This window comes from Erpetoichthys calabaricus, chromosome 1 (genome assembly GCF_900747795.2).
Source record: "Erpetoichthys calabaricus chromosome 1, fErpCal1.3, whole genome shotgun sequence".
Lineage (NCBI taxonomy): Eukaryota > Metazoa > Chordata > Cladistia > Polypteriformes > Polypteridae > Erpetoichthys > Erpetoichthys calabaricus.
Genome location: NC_041394.2, coordinates 229,625,117 through 229,649,530, shown reverse-complemented (window position 1 = coordinate 229,649,530; position 24,414 = coordinate 229,625,117). Strand labels below are relative to the sequence as shown.

The 24,414-nt window shown below is 37.1% G+C and overlaps 1 protein-coding gene across 1 annotated transcript in view; it reads left to right on the top strand.

The window, feature by feature from the left end:
- Positions 1 to 24,414, top strand: part of kif21a (kinesin family member 21A) — a 226,819-nt gene that overhangs the window by 64,632 nt on the left and 137,773 nt on the right. Inside the window, 2 exon segments of the mRNA XM_051935118.1 lie at positions 9,697 to 9,919; positions 16,350 to 16,532. Of these exon segments, the coding sequence (XP_051791078.1) occupies positions 9,697 to 9,919; positions 16,350 to 16,532 (406 nt within the window).

Here is a 24,414-nt window from a genome sequence, read left to right as displayed (position 1 = left end):
CTGGATTGTTAAAGCATGTGTGTGCTTCAGTGAGAGACGATGTTGATCAAGCATGTAGCCAGGGCTTAAAGTGGAGCATGTTTCTATTTCAGCGGCAGAGTACCTGCTGTAAATGTTTATATAACCTTGTTCTCAGACAGTAAACACTCCCTCCCCACAACCACCTTCCAGCATACTCCACTTTCTGGTCCACTCTTTAATATAATATACTAATAGCACACTGGAAAACTCAGGGGCACCCCCACACCTGTTTGATTAAGAAACTGCATAAAATATGAAACGCATCATGAGAAGGAGCAAGCAGCCTACAAAAAAAAGTGAGTACCAGCAATTAGTCTTGCTACGCCAGGCATACATTATATACCGTATGGACAATCTGAACCACACTGTGAAAATATTTATGGAAGAACCTCTATCCTGTACTATGTAGGGCTGTGTGATGTCTTAAAAGTGCACATTGTTTCATCATCATTTCAGGACATTGACAAAGTTTGATACTGTTGCTTTATGCTGTGGGGGGCTTGTGTGAAGAAAGGGACAGATGCTTGTGGATTATGTAGGACTGTTCTGCCAGGCTTTAGTGGCATACCAGGCCTGTTAAGGCAGCAGATTTAGCAGACGTCCTGTTGTGCCTTCCCCAACCTACATTGAAAGCTAAGTGACTGAACTCAAGCTTGTACTGAACTGACATCTTTTTAGTGGCCCCTCTATAAACTTTTTAAGCCAGAAGGTGCAAAATGAGCTCAAGAAAGACTAATCAATCTATCTGTCTGTCTGAGATGTATGGAAGCATCCTTTTTCATTTTTATTTTTTCTTGCCAAGAGGAAAAAGGAATTGCTTTTTTACTACCACTCGCCCTGTCAAACATGCAGCACAAAGTCTCGAAACTGAGACTTGCATTTTTCCACCACTGCTAAGGTGTGCTTGAAGCTGTTGTGCTGTGAGGAGCCTATAAGGCAAGCTGGTGACCCTCAGGAACTTGTACAAATGAAAGGCCTATGGGTAATAATGCTCTGTCTCATTTCATTTGTTAATTACAGTTTTCTTGCCATTATCACTGGAATTTATAACTTTCTACAGTGTAATATTGTCCAAGTAGTACTTCAGAGGATGTAGCAACACAGTCTGCTTTAAGATAGACAGTTTTTAAGTAATCAACAGAAGTTGGGACACCTATGAAAATTGTTTGCTGGAATTGTCAAGGCCTAATTTACTTTAATTGCTGCAGAACATCTGTTGGTTGTAACATGTTATTTGTTCCTTGAACAAGGCCCATTTGTAATATTCTGAATTGTCTTTTTTTCAGTTTTTGCTAACCTTAACTTTAAAGCTAAGTAATTGGTTACATAGTACTTTGATATATTGATTAACCAACAGCACTGTATCAGAGAACCATTGTCATAAGAGTTTTTGTAACCGGGTAACACAGCTAGTGTTGAATAAAGACCAGAATCTTGGTTTATAATATATCTACATTTTATTAATTTTAATGTTTAAAGTTATGACTTTTAAATGGTATAATGTTAATGGGACTTTTCTATGTGATATTTGAATTGCAGTACACCTTAAGTCTGTCCAAGTCTGCCTCCTTTTCCTCTAATGGGTATTTTAGAAAACTTTGACATGAACCAGAATGTTTTCCTTTTTTCTTTAGGGCTTTAATATGTAACCAGTTTTCCTGTGTACCTGCTATTTTCTAAGTCATGTGAAAAATACGATTCAGCTAAATGAATATGTACTTGTTCCATTAAATGACTGCAAATGTGACTCTTGCAGGCAGAGTGTACATAGTCATCCAACTAAACTCACTCTTGTCTGGACAATTTTGAATATTTTAAAATAAGCTGATATGCACATCTTTGGAATGATTAATGAAAAGCAATGTCTACATGGAAAGGAAGTACAGACTTCCTTCAGAAAATTTTCAGACCACAACCTACTTAAATGTGAGACTACAACAATAATCACTGTTACATCTTGTCATTCTGTTCACTTTTGTGTTCTGTGTACAATTAGTGTTCTTTTGTCCTTTACTATGCTTTGTCCCTTCTGGGTTCTCTGGAAGAGACAGTCTGTATAAATATCCTTTGTCTTTCTTTTTTCCATTTATATTCTTGGTAACTGTTATAACCAGAAGGGAGGTTCAATTATGATCCTAAGAATTCTACTTGGACAGTTTTACAGTGCCTCTTTCCAATAGGAGAAAAAAAGAACCCTGTGGCAAGTTCTCTATCCTATCCTTATTGATTTAACTTTTACTTCCATAGTGCTCCACCTGATGTGAGTGTAAGGGCAGCATCCTCCAAAACATTTTAGAGATTAAAATTCAGACATAATTGAGAATATTCAAAAAGTGTTTTTTCCATCACATAAACAGGAATGGTGTAGTTCACCATTCACATGGGGAGACATACATAAAAAAGGAACTGTAAACATGAAAAGAAAAAAGGATTTCCTTCTTTTGTTAGGTGGAGCTGGCAAATTGAATTGGCCTTGTATGCTTGAATGTGGGTGTGTGCTTGAGTGTGCCATGTAGTGCAGTAGCACCTCATCCAGTGTTGGTTCCTGTATTGTGCTTGAGTACTTGTTCCAAACCCTGGTATAAATTAATGAGTTGGACAATTTATGGAAGGATGGATGCATGCATTTATACGTCTAATCTTAATGAATAGTCCTGTGACCACTATTAGGCATTGTGTCCCACCATAATGTTTAACTTAAAAATTAATACAAGGACCAACATTGTGAATGAGCAACAGTGAGCAGAAATACATTTCTAGTTAATTTAATATGCTGACAAAAATTAATATTTACAGAGTTAGTGATGAGTTTTTCAAATTACATAATATAGTTATTATGTATTAGTTATATAGAATCTATAGTTACATGTTAAATAATATTTTCTTTGAGAAATGGTTCATTTTTGTTATAGAAATAAAAAAAAAAAATCACATGTTACAGTTAAGGTTTTTGGAGGTTTAGTTTTTGAAAAAAGACTTGGTCAGACTTTTTTTTTGAGATATAACAGTTCAGAATAGAGACATTTGAGTGGTCAGAATCTGCTGTGGCGGACACACAATACTTGTACTGTTTTCCTAGTAAAACAATATTTTGTCTCTTCACAATATAGCCTTTCACAGTGAATTCATTTAGAAGAAATTTTTTAAAGTAACTCTGTTAAATATCATACATTCAGTTTTCATATATGCATTTTTTTTTATATTTTATGTTTTTAAGAAAACATCTGGTTTGTAGGTTAACCTGATTGAAAAACATTTCATATGCATTATAATCCCTTTTTAAATGTGAATTGCTAATTTAAGTTCCTTAGTACAATTAGAAATTTTCTATATGTGCAATTTTTTTTCAAAGTAAAAAACTTAATATAGAGGAATGGATAGAAATAATCTTTTTAAGAAAGATCTTTATAAAGGTAGTGTGTTAAATGAAGGTTGTTTCTGTGAAGTGTTTACTTTTAAAACTGTAAGGTAAATATGAGGCAACCTGTCTTTCTTACTGATAAATTTTCTGGCCTGTTACATACTTTGGATTTTAACATCAAGTACAAAATCTGTCTAGGAAAAAAAACTAGATACTGTTACTGCATAATTCTTGCATAAAGACAGAAATTTTTATTTGTAAGAATATAATAAAGAGCTAGAAACAGAAAACTAGTTATGAAAAGAAGAAGATCCAGAAGTCAGTAGTCTAAAAGAGTCAAAGAGTAAACCGCTAAGAAGAATAATTAATCATATGACAAGTGCAATTTATTATAAAATTGCTGAAATAATGGCCTTGGGTAGTGAGTCTATTAGTATAGCTGCAAATTTTGTCTTTTTTAACCTTGTGAAATTGTTAGGACCTTATTACCAAAAAAATATCAATTTTTTTTTCCAAATATTATTAATCCCCTTGGGATTAATAAAGTATCTATCTATCTATCTATCTATCTATCTATCTATCTATCTATCTATCTATCTATCTATCTATCTATCTATCTATCTATCTATCTATCTAATTCTAGTAAAATTGCAGATGGAATATAGACTTGTTCAGAAACTAATGATAACTTTATTCATCTCAGTGGACATTGGCAAACTGAGGAATTCATCCCTTTTGTTTTACCTAAGCCAAAAAAAAATCCTCCTGTGGTGCCATGGTGTTTTTGACAGTAAACATTGATATTTCATCCCATCAATAAGTTTTTATGTCATTTGATTCCATATAAATTCAGCTTTCTCCCAGTGTCTGCGTGGGTTTCCTCTGGGTACTCCGGTTTCCTCCCACAGTCCAAAGACATGCAGGTTAGGTGTATTGGCGATCCTAAATTGTCCCTAGTGTGTGCTTGGTGTGTGTGTGTGTGCCCTGTGGTGGGCTGACGCCCTGTCTGGGATTTGTTCCTGCCTTGCACCCTGTGCTGGCTGGGATTGGCTCCAGCTGGCCTCCGTGACCCTGTCTTAGGATATAGCGGGTTGGAAAATGACTGACTGACTGACTAAATTCAGCTTTCCATTTATGTATGGCACTTCATAAGACAAAATTATGATAATTATGTGCATGCATACAAAAACACAAAATGGGCTTTTTTTTTTATATTTTCATCATTATAAATAAATGCAGACACAATTAATGCAATTGAATGGAAAAAAATAAAAAGACAATCTTATTTTTAAATGGCTCAAAGTTCATGTCTATGGCCTCTTTTTGTCTCACTCATCTGATAATAGTGTAATATAAGTCCATTGATTTGACACAAATTCAGCATATTGCAACACAATATTAAACTGTATTGATGTTATTGCAATAAAAGGAAAATGGCATGCAATCAAAGAAAAACACATTTTCATTGTAAAGACAATATAAACGGACATAACAGATGACATAAATAGGAAAACCAAACACTTTTCGAATTGATAAAAGTTACTGAGAGTCTGTGCTGCCCTTATTTAGTAGGATATGTAGTGTATCCCTACTTCTGGTAACACTGTCATAGCTTATCATATGCATGTTTGACATCCACTATACTAATGCTTATCTCACAGAAATAAAATATTATGTTTCAGTCTTGTATGGCTTATTTCTTCTTGGAGTCAGGTAATTCCTTTGTTTGCAGACCTATACCATAGCCCAATCTCTGGAGGTGTTTTTTCTCGCATGGGCTAGGTATAAACATTAGGAGTTTTGCTCATTATTAGTCAGTATTGCAATACTTCAGCTGTAATTGTTGAAAGCTGCTTATGGGTCCAAGGAGGAAAAGATGCATGTTGTTGTATTTGTCCTCCTATTAATATCTCATGAGGTGTTAAGACCTGTTTCGTTAGGGGTACCCTTTATTAATATTAATGCTAGTGGTTCAACAGATGGCCATTTTCATCCAGTTTCTGATTATACCTTAGCTAATTTGTTTTTAATGCTCACATATTATTCTGAAGGTGGTAACCACAATGTATATGTTTCATTTAATCTTGTCTTCTACTTATAATCTTCATTATAGATCCTTCAATAAAATAAAATGAAAAAAAAAAAAAAAACATAACCACTATTGTTGTATCCGCTTTGGCCACTGTTGTGGTCGCTACTCAATTGTAAAGCATATCTATTACAACAAGTAAATAATCATAGTATATAATAAAGTCAGTCAGAATATATATATTAAGGTAAGAGATGTTAAGTTGGTCTTACAATATTTAAACTTTTGGCGCATAACTTTTGCTGCTATGAAAGTAAACTGGCTATCTAAAATTTCTGTAACAGAATATCAGCCATTTCCCCCGTTTTGACACCTGTATCAATTTTGCTATATGTTTCACTAGAGGCAATGAGGAGCCACGGGATATCTGTCAGGGAAATCCCTGAAACAAGTCCCATTAATATAACAAACTGATAACAGCCAGATGTTGAAACAAATGGGTCTGAGGGTGGAAAGCAAAGACAAAAGAAAAGAGAGGTTATTAACAAAACAAAAGATGCTGATGGAGAGGTGTGAAGGAATTTAAGGTGGGCCGGGATTACAAGTTTTTTCATAGGCTTCAGGAATTTTATTGTTAAATTGACAGAAATCAATGCAAATGTACCAACCGTCATCAGGCTCTGGGACCAACGCATAGGGGCTAGATCAGGGTCTAAAACTTTTCTCTATTACACCTTGAGCTAGCATTTTGTTGATCTCGAGCTCTTTTTGGCTCCGGAAGGTGATGCAGGCATTCTCAGATATTGGTGATGTCATGCACAATTAGTGTCGTCATCAATGATGATGTCATGCACAATCAGGGAAATTCTTCAGAGACAAACAAGGTGGTTGCTTTGAGCTCTTGTTGTTGCTTGTGCCGAAATTAAGGTTTCTGAGCTAAGAATAAATGAGGAGTAGGAGTTGTCCAGAGTAGGGATTGGGCTCCCTGTCCTTCCTCGATTTCAAGAAATTGAAGTGGTATACTTGTTTGGTTGCCTAACAATTAGATTGTTTAACCCACTAATTGACTGCTTAATTTCATATAGCCCTTGCCAGTGTGCCAGTAATTTAAATGGGAAGTATTAATAATAACCATGACTTGGTCTCCGGATTTTAGTTCCCAAAGAGCCGTGCCACGATCATAATACTGAGTCTGTGCTGATTATGTATGCTCCATATTCTCTTTTAGTATTGTTTGAATTTTTTCAAATCAATTGCGTAACTAGATGATATATTCTAGAATATTGGTAGAAGGGAGTGCCTGTTCCTCCCATCCTTCTTTTAGATTGTCCAATATTTCCTGGACTTTGTTGCCCAAATAACAGTTAAAAAGGTGACAAACCCATGGAGGCTTGTGGGACCTCCCAGTTTGCAAATAGTACCAGGAGAGTAATTGATCCTAGTTCCTCCCATCCTCACTTACCACCTTGTATAACATTTCTTTGAGCTCCTGATTTAACCACTCCACTAAACTATTTGAGGATGATATACTGAGGTTTTTAAATGCTTAATATGGAGTAACTAGGCAACATCACTGAGCATCTCCAAGGAAAAAGTTGTTCCCTGGTCTGCTATGACTTCATTCGGGATACCGACATGCAAAGACCCCTACCAGTTCCTGTGCGATATTCTTGGAATTAATTGGTCTCATTTAAATAACACTGGGGTAAAGTGTAGCATAGTCAACTCAAGCTAAATATATTTATGACCACGTGCAGAGGGTTCAAGGAGTCCTACAGTGTCTACTCCTATGTGCTCAAACGATATGTCAATGAGCGGAATAGAAATGAGAGGAGGATGGTGTGTCCAAGGAATCTGACGTAAATGTGATTCTGAACAGGAAGCACAAAACAGCAGACCTCTTTCTTAATTCTCGGCCAATAAAATTGAAACTTAATCCATTCTAACGTCTTCTAGGTTCCCACATGGATACCTGGGAGATGGATGTGTGCTAGCTTGCAAACATGCCACCGGTAAGTTTATGAAACTAACAATAACAACCTCATCTCACCCACATGCTCAGCCACACAGTACAGCAATTAATTATTAAGCTCCAAAGTGCGGACCCAGTGGCATTGGATTGGAGGCCAGAGGTCCATCATCATCTAATTCTTCCACGTGAAGCCTGAAAGCCATGAGGACTTATTTAAATCATTTATATTAGGTAGAATGCCAAGTGGGGACTGGGTGGTCTCATGGCCTTGGAACCCCTGCAGATTTTGTTCTTTTTCTCTAGCCCTCTGGAGTTTTTTTTTGTTTTGTTTGTTTTTTCTTCCTGGCCCTTGGACCTTACTTTATCTTTGTTAATTAGTATTGCCTAATTTTCATGTTTTTTTCTTTTTTCGTTCATCTTGTAAAGCACTTTGAGCTATATCATTTGTATGAAAATGTGGTGTACCAATAAGTGTTGTTGTATGTTGTCTGGCGATCAGAACAACCTCATTTTTAGCAAACTTGAGGGAATCGTCATTCTGCTGTTCTCTTTTGAACAAAGCTAGAGTATGCTTAAACTGGAAATGTAATTCTGAGAGTGGATCTGGAGAAATGTCAGCGGGTTGAGCGACATTCCGTGATGTCTTGCCTTCTGTCTCTGTTGAAACATCAGTACAGGACAGTGTTACATTGCTCATGTCATACTGGGTGGCCATGTGATTCCTACTGTATGATCGGCTAACAGCATAGAGTGGAGACAGTTTGAAATGGAGTATCCCCGTCTATTTCAATGCCCAGTGTTTTACTTAGGGTGTTCTGTGCTTTTCCACTTTTGATTTGTGACCATCTTACCCAGTGTCACTGGATAAAACAGACTGCACATAACAGCCACTGTGATTTTATGCGTTATCCCCTGAGTGATTATACAAGAGGCAGACCTATACTATCAAGTTTCCCCATAGATACAGAATAGACTGATCAAACTGATTTCCTACTGTTGCCGAAGCACGTAACAGTGTGCAACAATGGAGATGTTGCTGCCAGATTTTATAAGTGCTATTATTTTGTGCCTATTGACTACAACCACCCCAGTGCAAGGGAGGGACAAGGGATTTGCAGTGAAACACTAACTCTATCCTCACACCCAGCTGCAGTCAGTTGGCTCACTGAAGTAGAGAACATTTTGTGTGTGTATGGCTCATCTCCCCATATTTGGAAAAGCGGGGAAGGAGTGTGTGCTTCTCTTTTGAGTTGACCAATGTCTCTGTCTCGTGACGAGTGGACTCAGGAATAGAAACACGTCCTATTTGGGACTTGTAGCAACCAGCAGACCATTTTAAACACTCAACTTGCTAGGCTGCCCAATTATTATCAATGGCTGTTATAAGGGCATCCATGAACTTATATTCCTTTCGCTAGACCGGCCAGACAAGGAAGTCGAGGAAGGTGTTTATCAGGATGTCACAGGCTTACCATCATTTTTGTATCACTGGCCCCTGGTTTCAGCCAATGCAAAACACTGGCCCATAATTTGAATACTTGGGGGGGCCCCCTGGCCTCTCTGGGTCAAATTTCAACTCCTGACAGGCCCAACACCATATCTCAGCAGCACCTTGGCTCTGAGTTGGTTGAAATCTGCAGCCACCCACTCACCAAGGTAATAAATGTCGTCAGGAAAGGCACCAGTATCTGAACCCAATGATACATTTGTCTTGTGGTGTCCCTATTAATTCATTAAAATGCATTATATGTGGTTATTTGGGAAAATGAGTCCCATCATGTAGCTATTTTAACAAAGTGTGCAACAAACTTTTGCTAGTGCTTTTTAAAACGTTGTTCTGTGTTCTAACAAAGAAGCAGGCCTTTGATGAAAAACAATATTAATTTTTTTCTCAAAATGATTGTTGCAGTGAAGGTAAAGAAAGTAGGCTATTATCGGTATGTCAAATGTACTATATGAAGGAAAAGTAGTTTGGAAGGACAGCCATTATTTTTGCATAGAACATGAAAAGCTAAATTTGTCTTTGATCATATTTACTTTAGTATACATTTTTTCTCATTTAAGACAGACATTTCCTCTGTTAAGTTTAGAAATGTTGAACTAATTTTTGAAATTATTAAAATCCAACAAATGCAGAAAAAAAACAAACCATTTTGTTTCTGAAGTATATTAAAAGAATAACTTCTTTATGTTGTTGTTTATTAATTCAGAAGATAAAGCTGTGTAAGGATGGCAGCTACTAGAATTAGTTATAGTTTAAAGAGGTGTAATATGTTGATGTAAAGTAATTAAATATTTTTCCTTTCCTTTTAGAATTCGCCCTCAGCTTGCCAGAGAGAAAATTGAGGGCTGCCATATTTGTACATTTGTAACTCCTGGAGAACCTCAAGTAATTTTGGGAAAAGACAAGGCTTTTACATTTGATTATGTGTTTGATATTGATACACAACAAGATGTCATCTATTCAAACTGTACAGAAAAACTTATTGAAGGTTGTTTTGAAGGATATAATGCCACAATATTTGCTTATGGCCAGGTAAGTTGAACAGAGCTGTTTCTTTATTCCATTCATTTTTTTATTATAAGCAATTAAAATCTTTTAAAACCATGCAGTGAATATTTGATTTCTGCTGTTAAAATGTAATAGGAAAGAAATTTTAAATGGTTATGTACAATATGTTCACTTGTGATATATCGAGACATGTATACTGTAAATGTAATGATTTTGATACAGCTGTTACTTTACCTTGCTATTAATTTTACAGTTTTTTATCCTCAAGTATTTGGTAACAAGTTTGGTTGGTTGGTTGGGAAAATGCACTGATACAGGTTGAATCAGGGCTGTGAATTTTAAGATAACAATCACTAATGGATATATGGAATACATGTAAATGAAAAACCACCTTAATCAGAGTTATGTTATTAATTTTGTTTCACAATTTTTCTGTTATAACCAGGCTTATGAAAGCTTTTGGCCAGAAATATGCTCAATGTAGACAAATAGTAATCAGTGACAAAGTGCAAGTGGAGAATAAGAAAATCGCAAGCATCTTTGAGTGGGCTGTATAGAGTATGAAAATATGGTTAAAGAATGTCTTATTTATTATCCACTCATATATTTTTGCTTTGACAATCATAAAGCTAAATATATCAGTAAATAGAATTGTTTTCTTGAAAACTATGTTTTGATTTCCATGCCACACCACAATCCCTATTTGTATATATAGCATTTCCCACTTTTAACAAATATTATTTGTGGTGTATTAGGGGTGTGCTCACTTTTGTTGCCAGTGGTTTAGACATTAATAGCTGTGTGTTGAATTATTTTGAGGGGACAGCAAATTTACACTGTTATACAAGCTGTACACTGACAACATGTTAGCAAAGTATCATATCTTCAGTGTTGTCCTATGAAAAGATATAATAAAATATTTACAAAAATATGAGGGGTGTACTCACTTTTGTGAGATACTGTATATAGATTCATTGCACACAGTGATATATTTCAAGCGTTTGTTTTTATTTTGCTGATTATGACTTTTATAGATAATGAAAACTCAAAATTGATTTTTAATACAAAAATGTTGGCCTACTGAAAAGTATGTCCATGTACTCACTCAATACTTGGTCGGGGCTCCTTTTGAATGAATTACTGCATCAATGTGGTGTGACATGGAGGCAATCAGCGTGTGGCACTGCTGAGGTATTATGGAAGCCTAGGATGCTTTGGTAGCGACCTTCAGCTTGTCTGCATTGTTGGGTTTGGTGTCTTGCATCTTCCTCTTGACAATATCCCATAGATTTTCTATGGGGTTTAGGTCAGGAGAGTTTGCTAGTCAATCAAACACAGTGATACCATGGTCATTAAACCAGGTATTGGTACTTTTGGCAGTGTGGGCAGGTGCCAAGTCCTGCTGGAAAATGAAATCTGCATCTCCATAAAGCTTGTCAGCAGAGGGAAGCATGAAGAGCTCTAAAATTTCCTGGTAGACGGCTGTGCTGACTTAGAACTTGATAAAACACAGTGGACCAACACCAGCAGATGACATGGCTCCCCAAATCATCACTGACTGTAGAAACTTCACACTGGACCTCAAGCAACTTGGATTCTGTGTCTCTCCACTTTTACAGTCCAGTCTGTTTTCTCCTTAGCTCAGGTAAGATGCTTCTGACGTTGTCTCTGGTTCAGGAGTGGCGTGACACAAGGAATGCAACAGTTGTAGCCCATGTCCAGGATATGGCTCTTGAAGCACTGACTCCAGCCACAGTCCACACCTTGTGAATCTCCCCCAAATTCTTGAATGGGCTGTGCTTCACAATTCTCTCAAAGCTGCAGTTATCCCTGTTGCTTGTGCACCTTTTTCTGCCACATTTTTTTCTTCCACTCAACTTTCCATTAATGTGATTGGATACAAAACTCTGTGAACAGCCAGCTTCTTTAGCAGTTACCTTTTTTGGCTTACCCTTTTTGTGAAGGGTGTCAATGACTTCTTCTGTCAAGTCAGCAGACTTCCCCATAATTGTGTGGCCTACTGAACCTGTCCGAGAGACCATTTAAAGGCTTAGGACACCTTTGCAGGTGTTTTGGGTTAATTAGCTAAGTGGAGTGTGACACCATGAGTCTACAATATTGACGTTTTTCACAATATTCTAATTTTCTGAGATACTGAATTTTGGGTTTTCATTATCTATAAGCCATAATCAGCAAAATGAAAAGAAATAAACGCTTGAAATATATCACTATGTGTTTAATGAATCAATATAATATATGAGTTTCACTATGTGTGTGTGTGTGTGTGTGTATATATATATATATATATATATATATATATAAAATATAGTTGGAAGGAAACATTTGTGAACACTTTCAAATTAATCTAGATTTCTGCATTAATTTCTCATACTAATGCCTGAATCTGCTTAAACTAGCAACACAAACAATTATACTTCTTATTGGTACAACTGGATACATTGTTTAATCATTCACAGTTTATGTTGGAAAAAGTATGAACGTCTAGGCCAAGTGTTCCCAAACTTTTTTCAGCCGCAGACCCCTTTACCAAAAACTTTTAAAACCGTCGACCCCCTAAGTACATGCAATGGTTTTTCATATCCGCACTTGCTTTGATATGTTCGATAAGACAATGAACAGACATGTTTGTGCTACATGTATTTTCATGCATTCTTACGTGTGACTCTTTTAATGACACATTTAACTTTTCGTTCGCATATTTGGTATGTAATGTGTTTTTTTTTAATGATTTTACTTCTTAATTAGGTACCTATTGGAATCATAGATATTTTGAAGTAACAAACAAATAGCAGTAGTAAGGGGGTCTATTTTTGCTGTCGTTGACCCCCAAATTTTTTCATTGAAACTATCGACCCCTAGAAAGTTCAAATCGACCCCAGGGGGTCAATATCGACCACTTTGGGAACTCTTGGTCTAGGCTAATGATTTCCTCTAAAAGCTAATCAGTTGTTCCATTCTCATGACATTGGCAAGAAATATGGATTGAAGGTATGCTGCTCTGCTGCCCTGCAGGAAAGACAGTTTTGTTACTGACAAGAGTCTACTTTTCTTCATAAAGATCTGTTTATGAGAATCATACCCTGATTAAAAAGATAGTCTGATAAAAGATTGACTATAGCTAAAAAGGGTACAATGGCCAATTCTAAAGGTCTAGATGTTCCTTATACTGCTATTCTTCTTAGCAGTGAATGTCCTGTAGAGATCACAGCAAGACTTCATCATGCAATGCTGAAGGAAGTAAAAAAGAACTAAAGTAAAAATAAAACAAAAAACAAAGAATGTGTTTATGAAATGACATCATGAGGAAACTCATGTTTGCAAAAAAACTTCCTGGATGTTTCACAGCGCTTCTTGGACAGTGATCTTTGGTTGGATAAGACAGAAATAGAACTCTTTGGCAAAATGTGTACACTCTGTTTGGAGAGCAGTTGCTGTCTCAGGGCCTGGAGAACTAGCTGTCATAGAGGACATAATCAATTCCAAATTTTAACAAGTTTTACTAGAGAATGTCATTGGAACACCTGAAGCTTAATAAAAGTTGGTTGATCCACTGAGAAAAGAACCTGTGTGGAAGATCAGCCTCGGCACAGACAGGCATACACCAATGGTTCAAAACCCACAACACGTTTATTTACACTATTTATAAATTATCAGTCCCGCACACAACCCAGTGCCCCTGCACCACACACCCTCAAGTCCGGGCTTCTCCAAAGTTCTGTCTTCACCGCCTCCACACCTCTCCTCCGAGCTTTGTCCTCTTCCACTGGAGGGAGGCGGCCTCTTTTATGCCCACCCGGACGTGCTCCAGGTGCCTCCTGACGAGCTTCCCTGGTGTCCCTGGTAATACTTCTGCCAGCACCTCCGGGTGTGGCAGAAGTGCTGACATCCAGGGCTTCACAGTCTTCCGGGCGCCCCCTGGCAGTGACCATGGGCCCCTATAGGGTTGAGCTTCCAAGCTCAGTTCCCGTGGCCCCCATACAAACCAGGGTGACTGCCCTCTCGTGTTCCGGGGGAGGCATAGTCCCTCTCTCGGTCCTTCTTGGGGTCCTGGCTGGGCACAGCCCCCAGCCTCCCGCCACACCTGAAACACAGTAGTAAATCAACAATAGAATGGTATAAACAGAAGATTTGTGTACAGAAAGGACCAAGTTAGCTCCAAGGAATGGTCATATTACAGTTCTAATCAATAGCTATAGAAAACATTTGGTGGAGATTGTTGCTGCTAAACAAGATTCTACTAGTTACTTAATACAAGGTTTTGTGTACATTTTCTAGACTGTACTGTGATTGTTTAAATGGTGTGTAATTTATTGAAGAGAAGTAAAATGTGTACAGTGGAACCTCGGTTCACGGACGTCTCAGTACATGTACAACTCGGTTTACGACCAAAAAGTTCGCCAAACTTTTGCCTCGGTTCACGACCACACACTCGGTATACGAACAAGCCAGGTTCCCTTTCGGTTTGTACATGTTCAATCTCTTCCTGTGCATTTCCTGTGCAGCGAGCAAGAGAGAGAGAGCGAGAGAGCACGACACACACACACACACACAGAGGCAGCGCGAGAGAGAGGCAGCACAGACAGAGGCACACACACAGGCAGCGCAGAGAGAGCCGCACGCACACACACACAAGAGCACGTGCGAGAGAGGCGCGCACACACACAGGAGCGCTCTAGAGAGACACACACACAGGCGCTCCAGGCACGCAAAAGAGAGACGCACGCACACACACACACACAGGTGCGGGAGAGAGAGGCGCACACACACACAGGAGCGTGCTAGAGAGACACACACACAGGCGCTCCAGGCTCGCAAAAGAGAGACGCACGCACACACACACAGGCGCAAGAGAGAGCGAGCGAGGAACGCATAAGGTAGAGAAGGCTTGTTTTTGTTTTCAGTTCTATTTACAGTGATCGGTTCGTAGCCTGCATTGTTGCAATGTTACTTTTCTTGGTGGTTTATTAAATTACGGATTTTTCAAATGTTCATTTTTTTCCCCTGCGCTTAAAACTCATTAAAAAAGTGTTTTTAGCGAGCGGTTCCTAGCACTATAGCACGAACTATTGCAGTGTTAGTTTTCTCTGTTGTTCAAGGTTTTCTCAGTGTTATTCAATATTTTTACATTTAGTTTACCATTACACTGTGCATTCTATGGTATAATTAACTATATTTGTGCTTAAAAACTAAAAAATATATATTTACATACAGTTCGTACGGTCTGGAACGGATTAATTGCTTTGGTTCACGACCAACTCAGTTTACGACCAGAGTTTTGGAACGAATTATGGTCGTGAACCGAGGTTCCACTGTATGTGTTATTAGTTTAAGCAGATTGTCTTTGTCTATTGTGATTTATTTGAAGATCAGATGTAGCACTGTTTGACAACAATTTGAGATAGGTAGCTTACCTCGCTACATAAGATCATATAGAACACAGGGTGAGTGCGACAAAGAGAAAGTATTGGAGGAGCGTATTTCACTGCTCCTTGAATCAAAGTTGCTGAGTTGGAGCTGTAATATGGGAGAATCACATCTCACTTTCTCAACTGGAAATTGTTATTTGTCCGTAGAGTTGCTCTAGAATGTTATTTTTCTTTTAATAAGTTTGTATGGTTCCAAGTTTCTTTTATTTTGTTTTACAATTGTTTCTGATACCTTAAATGTTTTGAAATTGGGGAATTTTGAGCTTGATGGTTTTTTAGCCAAAGTGTATAAAAACATACGTCCTCAACTGTATGTTAGAGTCATGTAGTTGGCAAATTCAATAAGGAATTGGAACAAGGTACCAAGGCAACCCTGCGCTTTTTTAGCTTATAATTTGTTTGATGTAATTGTAATGTTTGAAGCCATGTTGTATTTTGAAGGCCAGAATGCTCCAGGAGTGAAAGGCAGGTTACCTTTGCAGGTTCTCTCTGTAATGTATTCATTATTTAATGCTTGCAGATTTAAACCCCACACGAAATGTTACATTTTTCATACTTTTAACTTTTTTTTTTTAATAATGCATTTTCTTTTTTCAATTACCTACATTCCGATTGTTTGTAATCAATATAAAATGACAGCAACTTAAATTTTTAAGAAATGAACATCTGTAAATATTTATTCATCAAAGTTTACTATGGTGTACATTTTTTCACAAGAACTGACATCCAGTACTGGATTGGTTCCTACCTTATATTTTCTGCTTCTGGGAATGTTTGCTATGACTCCAAGTGATCCTGTAATTTACTGATGAGATTCCAAAAGTGGATGAATGAATGTCCAGTAAGAAAATAGGATAATGTGTTTTCACAGAATGGACACATTTTACTCATTTTTTTGGTTTAATGTGGAGTTTATTTTGAAAGATTGAAAAATAAATCATGCTTAATACTGGCAATTCTTTATTTAAAAAAGTCAAATGAGACAAAGTGTCTTTGTCTTATTTTAGACTGGAGCAGGAAAAACATATACCATGGGAACAGGCTTTGATGTTAATTTTGATGAGAGTGAGCAAGGAATTATACCCCGTGCTGTTAAACACCTGTTTAAAGGAATAGACCAGCGAAAGCAGGCTGCTATCGAGCAAGGATTACCACCCCCAGAATTCAAAGTCAATGCCCAGTTCCTTGAGGTAAGCATCTTTGAGAAGAGCTATTTGTGAATGCTTAAGTTAAATGTATAAATAGCATCATCACTTCATGTTCAGTAATTTATTAGTTCATATATCACTGTCACTTTCCTTAATGTCTTTAAATTTAACTCTACTAGCAGCTGTTGACTTTGTAGTCATTCATTACTTGTGTGTTTAACTGACAGTTGAATCTTACAGCACTAGATACACAACCGCAACTGAGCGAGAAATCTCAGCGTTTTGTGGTTGCCTGCTTTATAAATGTACTGTCCTGTTCAACAATATTCAGATGTGGGATTCAAACTCTAAACACCGGATCAGTGAAGCAGCTACAGTGGGGCAAAAAAGTATTTGGTCAGCCACCAGTTGTGCAAGTTCTCCCACTTAAAAAGATGAGAGAGGCCTGTAATTTTCATCATAGGTATACCTCAACTATGAGAGACAAAATGAGAAAAAAAAAATCCAGAAAATCACATTGTCTGATTTTAAAGAATTTATTTGCAAATTATGGTAGAAAAAAAAGTATTTGGTCAATAGCAAAAGTTCATCTCAATACTTTGTTATATACCCTTTGTTGGCAATGACAGAGGTCAAATGTTTTCTGTAAGTCTTCACAAGGTTTTCACACACTGTTGCTAGTATTTTGGCCCATTCCTCCATGCAGATCTCCTCTAGAGCAGTGATGTTTTGGGGCTGTCGCTGGGCAACACGGACTTTCAACTCCTTCCAAAGATTTTCTATGGGGTTGAGATCTGGAGACTGGCTAGGCCACTCCAGGACCTTGAAATGCTTCTTACGAAGCCACTCCTTCGTTACCCGGGCGGTGTGTTTGGGATCATTGTCATACTGAAAGACCCAGCCACGTTTCATCTTCAATGCCCTTGCTGATGGAAGGAGGTTTTCACTCAAAATCCAACGATACATGGCCCCATTCATTCTTTCCTTTACACGGATCATTTGTCCTAGTCCCTTTGCAGAAAAACAGCCCCAAAGCATGATGTTTCCACCCCCATGCTTTACAGTAGGTATGGTGTTCTTTGGATGCAACTCAGCATTCTTTCTCCTCCAAACACGACGAGTAGAGTTTTTTTCATCTGACCATATGACATTCTCCCAATCCTCTTCTGGATCATCCAAATGCTCTCTAGCAAACTTCAGATGGGCCTGCACATGTACTGGCTTAAGCAGGGGGACACTGCAGGATTTGAGTCCCTGGCGGCGTAGTGTGTTACTGATGGTAGCCTTTGTTACTTTGGTCCCAGCTCTCTGCAGGTCATTCACTAGGTCCCCCCATGTGGTTCTGGGATTTTTGCTCACCGTCGAGGGAGATTATCAGTGGTCTTATATGTCTTCCATTTTCTAATAATTGCTCCCACAGTTTATTTCTTCACACCAAGCTGCTTACCTATTGCAGATTCAGTCTTCCAGCCTGGTGCAGGTCTACAATTTTGTTTCTGGTGTCCTTTGACAGCTCTTTGGTCTTGGCCATAGTGGAGTTTGGAGTGTGACTGTTTGAGGTTGTGGACAGGTGTCTTTTATATTGATAACGAGTTCAAACAGGTGCCATTAATACAGGTAACGAGTGGAGGATAGAGGAGCCTCTTACAGAAGAAGTTACAGGTCTGTGAGAGCCAGAAATCTTGCTTGTTTGTAGGTGACCAAATACTTATTTTCCACCATAATTTGCAAATAAATTCTTTAAAAATCAGACAATGTGATTTTCTGGATTTTTTTCTGCATTTTGTCTCTCATAGTTGAGGTATACCTATGATGAAAATTACAGGCCTCTCTCATCTTTTTAAGTGGGAGAACTTGCACAATTGGTGGCTGACTAAATACTTTTTTGCCCCACTGTATACTAACCACTGAACCACTACACTGTTGTACATTTTAAATATGTAGATGGGTAAATTATTTGTGTTTTCCTTTTGTTTCTGTAAACAACAGTGATAATAATTTGTCTGTTTCATATTACTTAACATACCAAGTATCTGCAGCTAGGCGTAGATTATTATCTTCCTTTCCTAGGTATAAGGGTAAGAAATCCGGAGGAAGATGTGACATCACTCATCTATTTCTAATGAGGCTTAACAGGTTTGGTTTGCATCTGTTGGTCCTTAGCCATTGTATACCATTTTTCTTGACCTTGATCACTGCCTACCTTTTAGTGAAACACCTAGGCTAAACAACCCTGCACATATACATAAACCTGAGACCAGGAAAAAGGTAGAATTTAAGAAAAATATATTTTAGAGTAATGATCCTAAACTTTATCCTTTTTAATTAGGCATTTAACAAGATACCGTATAAAAGTGTTAAATTCTTTATCTACTGTTATAGTAACTTTGTTCTAAGATATAATTCATAAAGTATACTCACCATCCCACAATTAAGCATGAATAATAGAAATAATAACTTTTGCAGTTATTAGACCTACCACAAAGTATCTGCCTTTGAATGACTTTACATATTTAATGACTAAATAATCTATCATTTTCTGTAAAGGATATTAACCTTGTCTTGCACTAAAGACCGAAGTATTCATTTTTTGGAATCTCACACCTCAATGAAAATATTCTTTTTGACAGTTCCCCTTGATTTACAGCATACTTTTCAGTTTAACATTCTTTCATTTAGAATATGAGACCTAGGATACTACATTCTTGGCAAAAGCTCATATTTAGAAATGAGCTTTTAATATAACTGTAAAAGAAACCACTACCATATTCGTCAGTCTAAAGTCTATGTGAGGTCTACATTTTAGTTATGTGATGGTTAAAGATGTGCAAAATACAGTGTCTGTTTTTGAAAGTATTTTGACACAAGTGGTACTAAGAACAAGAAGTACTGTAGCTATTGATATCATATAATGCAATCTTGTCACTATAGAATTGCTCTAGTATTCCTTAATGAAATATAAAGTACCAAAGGTGTCAAGACCGTGGTTGCCATAAGATCACTTATTCGCAGCTGCATGTGGCATTTCTTTTAACATCTTCACCTTGGAATTTTCTTCACCTATGTGATCACTTATTTTGTATCTACCGTTGTAAATAAAGAAACTACTTTTATTTTATACAGTGCTGGTCTACAGTAAACACCATACTGAAGCACTTTGCAAAAAAAAAAAAAAAAAAAATACATATAGTTTATACAGTTGGAGCATGGGAAGATCAACGAACTTCCTAAAGGTCATATAGTGAGTTTAATAAGATAAGAACTGAAAGCTCTAAAGCATTTCCACTAAGATATTACTGCTTATTTGAGACTTTTGTCTTTTTTAGTCAACTAAATTTGTTGTTTTTGAGTTGTTCAAAATGATTATAACTTCTGTCCTAATGTGTGCTTTTAATGAAGTTTTATTTGTATATTTCTAACCAAATTAAATCATACATCTGTGGTAGTGGCAGAAAAATAAATATATAAGTTGGGGTAATTATTCAAAGAAAGTAATTAGTTATGCATGACTTCTCTTAGAATGTAACTGGATTACTTTACCCATATTTCATTTCAAACTTGAAACAGCAAGCAAAGTTCTTTAGTTGACAAAGAAAAATTCTTAACCTCCTTGGTGTTAGACCTGAACATTACTCGGGCTACGAAAACCGTGCTAAAAGTGTTAGTCCCGAGCGTCTGTACAGATGCTTCCTGAGTAAGCATTAGAACCGAGAATCACTTGGGCTGTGAAGTGCTGTCAGTGCTGCCGTTCTTTGGAGAAATTATGTCTGAGTGCAAGTTTTCACTAATTATGAAATATCTGCACTTTACCAACAATGAAGAGTTTGATGAGAATACCCATCCAGCACCCAAACCGGTGAAAATTTGGGAGATATACCAGACCATTGTAGCAAAATTTTGGAACATTTACATTCCGGACTGCGATGTCAGCATTGATGAAAGTCTCATGGCTTATAAGGGCAGACTGTCATGGATACAGTACATCGCGTCATAAAGAGCAAGATTTGGCATAAAGTTTTTCAAGCTTTGTGAATCTAAAATGGGATACATTTGGAATTCAATTCTGTACATAGAGAAAAAGGACCATGTTTGATCCAAAATACAATCAGTACGGCATTGCTGTGTCATTGGTGCAGACTTTGATAGATGCTGTTCTGTATCAAGGTTACCGTGTAACCATGGATAATTTTTATATTTTGCCAGAGCTATTTGACATGTCACTGCAAAGAAAGACTGATGCATATGGAACAGTGCGTCCTAACCGTCGTGACATGCTTGAAGACGAGGTGCACTAGTAGCTTGGCAAAAGGGTAAAGTGCTTGCGCATAAATGGAAAGAGAAGAAAGATGTTTTCTTTTCATGCCATCATGTAGAACAAATCATTGCCGTACATACACCTTGCACACTACGGTTAAAGAGACACGGTAGACCCAGCACATCGCCCCATATCAATCCAGAGTGTCTTATTGGTAAACATTTTATTGATTATATACCTCCAACCAGGGTTGTGGAGTCGGTAGATAATTTCTTCGACTCCGACTCCTTAATTTCCAGTACTGCTGACTCCGACTCAGACTCCCCAACTCCGACTACTCTGTATTTAATATGCTAATGTATTTTCCATGTTGGTTGAAGGAAGGCAACATACATGTCATTTAACCATGGAACTACTGGCTAGGAAGCTGACTGTCTACCGTATTGGCCAGTTAAACAAAAAAATGAAAACAAGGTTTTATTTATTGTTTTCATCAAGTGGCTATAAAGTAGTAGCATGCATAAAAATCGGGAACAGGAACTTTACCAGTTCAAAAAATATAAACTACATTCTTCGGTAATTTTATAACAAAAACAAAGCTTAACTACATGAACAAAAAACAGTTTATATATTAAACTTGGAATACAGTTGTAGAGTAGAATAGCTGTTAAATTAAATCCAAAATTAACTCAATGTAGTGTTCTAAGAAACAGAATTGCTTCTGCCAGATCCTCTTTCATAGAAGTTCTTAAATCTGAAGCAGAAAATAGTCTTTCAACACTGGCTTGGGTGGGTGGCATTGCTGTTACAGTTCTAGCCACATCACTAATAATATCTGGATCAACTAGGATGGCTTCTTCTACAGTCAGTCAATGAGTGATCACTCTTTTCAACTTCTTTTAATTCTTTAAAAAACTCCCATTGGAATCTCTTTATTTGGACATTTATAGGTCGTTTATCTTTCACGCATAGGTGACATCGGTTTGCTTTTGAAACTTCCATTTTATCCAAGTAAGAATCAAAGTCTAGTTCTTCATTTGAAGAGGATGATCCTGAGTTACCAGTGCTTATAGCTTCATCCAGTGGTGGTGTTTCAGGTAGTAGTAATCTCTTCATCTGAACTGCTACATCATAGAGTGCATTTTTTCCATTAGCATTCTGGTCACTGCTCAACAAAATTCGGCTCATTGGATCAACATAAATAGCAGCTAACAAATTTTGATTATCCAGTAAGAGACTCTCTCTTTTCTTCATTGAAGATACAATGCCGTCAGCTATTAAACTTCCACTTTTGTTCAGCAATATATCAAGCTCTTCCATTCCAAGAAAAATTTACCGGGTGTTAAATCTTCATATTGCAACCTCTTGGCAACAGTAAAAGGGTAAGAAAGTAGATCTTCCAGTTTTTTTTTACTTGTGCCCACTGGCTTTCAGTTAATAAAACATTTTCATTATCCAGTTCTTCAAGAAAGTCTTTTAGTTTAAGCAAATAAGTGCTTTCCCAAAATGGAAATAATAATAAATAATATCGGTTAGTCACTTTCTTTATCTACTTTATTCATTTTCTCAATTGTGCTTATTATATTAGAAGCATTATCTGTCACAATATATAGAATCTGTTCCTTTTTAATTTCAAAATCTTCTATAACAGGTGGTGTGCAAAGTTATGCTAAAGTTCAGCCCTGGGTGAGAGCATACAGTATATGGAGAGTGCAGACAGAACCCCTGAGCACACATCAGGCTATAGCACACACCTACACCTACATCATTACAGTGGTTTTCACTTAAATGAACTTGTTAAACACATTATATCTGAAATAAAATGAAAACACTTTTTGTAATGTACCATAATCCAGATTACAATATGTGAATGTCAGGTTGTATAATAGCTCAGCTGAACTTCACACTAGTAGTAACACAACTATGCATTGGGCTTTATTCTTACATCAAAGAAGTACTTAATTATGACTGTTGTTTGAGAAATGGGACATTTGAACTTGCTGTATTTTTTTTTCATTACAATTTAAATTTATTAGGAGTACATTTTATGCCGACTCCAAGTACCCTAAATTGTCTCTGACTCCTCGACTCCGACTCCACAGCCCTGCCTCCAACAGAAAAAAAAACAATCAAACTTGTACCTGTGCAGTGTGCTGTTAAAAACTGAGAAATCTAGAAAGAAAATCTGAAAACAAACACGCTATTGTCCCGACTGTGATGGTGGATTGTCTTTCACCTTGCTTTAAGGTTGACCACACAAATGACTCATTTTGAGATTATATACTATTTTGGCATCATTAGTAACAACAACAACATTTATTTATATAGCACATTTTCATACAAAAAAGTAGCTCAAAGTGCTTTACATAATGAACAAAAGAAAAATAAAAGACAAAGTAAGAAATTAAAATAAGACATTAGTTATCATAGAATAAGAGTTAAGGGTCCGATGGCCAGGGAGGACAGAAAAAAACAAAAAAAAAAATCCTCCAGACAGCTGGAGAATAAAATAAAATCTACAGGGGTTCCAGGCCATTAGACCACCCAGTCCCCTCTGGGCATTCTACCTAACAAAAATGAAATAGTCCTCTTTGTATTTAAGGTTCTCACGGAAGGACTTGATGGTGATGGTCATGCAGACTTCTGGCTTTAATCCATCAATGTTGGAACATCACGGTGCTTTGAGTAGATGGTGGGTGGCGCAAGCCGCCGCCACCACAAAGAAACCGGAAAAAGAAACAAAAGAGAGAGTAGGGGCTAGTACGGATTTTAGAGCCACCATGAATAGTTATTATAATGAATTGGATATACAGAGTATCAGGATTAAATTAAAGTGAAGTTATGAGAAAGCCATGTTAAAATAATGTGTTTTCAGCAGTTTTTTAAAGTGCTCCACTGTATTAGCCTGGCGAATTCCTATTGGCAGGCTATTCCAGATCTTAGGTGCATAACAGCAGAAGTCCGCTTCACACTTCTTTTAAGTTTTTCTCTTGGAATTCTAAGGAGGCACTCATTTGAGGATCTAAGGTTACGATTTGGAATATAAGATGTCAGACATTCCGATATATAAGATGGGGCAAGATTATTTAAGGCTTTATAAACCATAAGCAGAATTTTAAAGTCAATCCTGAATGACACAGGTAACCAGTGTAGTGACATCAAAACTGGAGAAATGTGCTCGGATTTTCTTTTCCTAGTTAGGATTCTAGCAGCTGCATTCTGCACTAGTTGCAAACGATTTATGTCTTTTTTGGGTAGTCCTGAGAGGAGTGCGTTACAGTAATCTAGTCGACTAAAAACAAACGCGTGAACTAATTTCTCCACATCTTTCAATGATATAAGAGGTCTAACTTTTGCTATGTTTTGCTAAGTGAAAAAATGCTGTCCTAGTGGTCTGATGAATATGTGATTTAAATTTCAGATTACAGTCAACAGTTACCTCTAAGCTTTTTATCTCCGTCTTAACTTTTAATCCTAATGCATACAGTTTGTTTCTAATAGCCTCATTGTATCCATTATTGCCAATCACTAAAATTTCAGTTTTCTCTTTATTTAGCTTTAGAAAATTACTATTCATCCATTCAGAAATACAAGTTTCTGACATTGTGTTAGTGAATCAAGAGAATCGGGGTCATCAGGTGCTATTAATAAATACAGCTGTGTGTCATC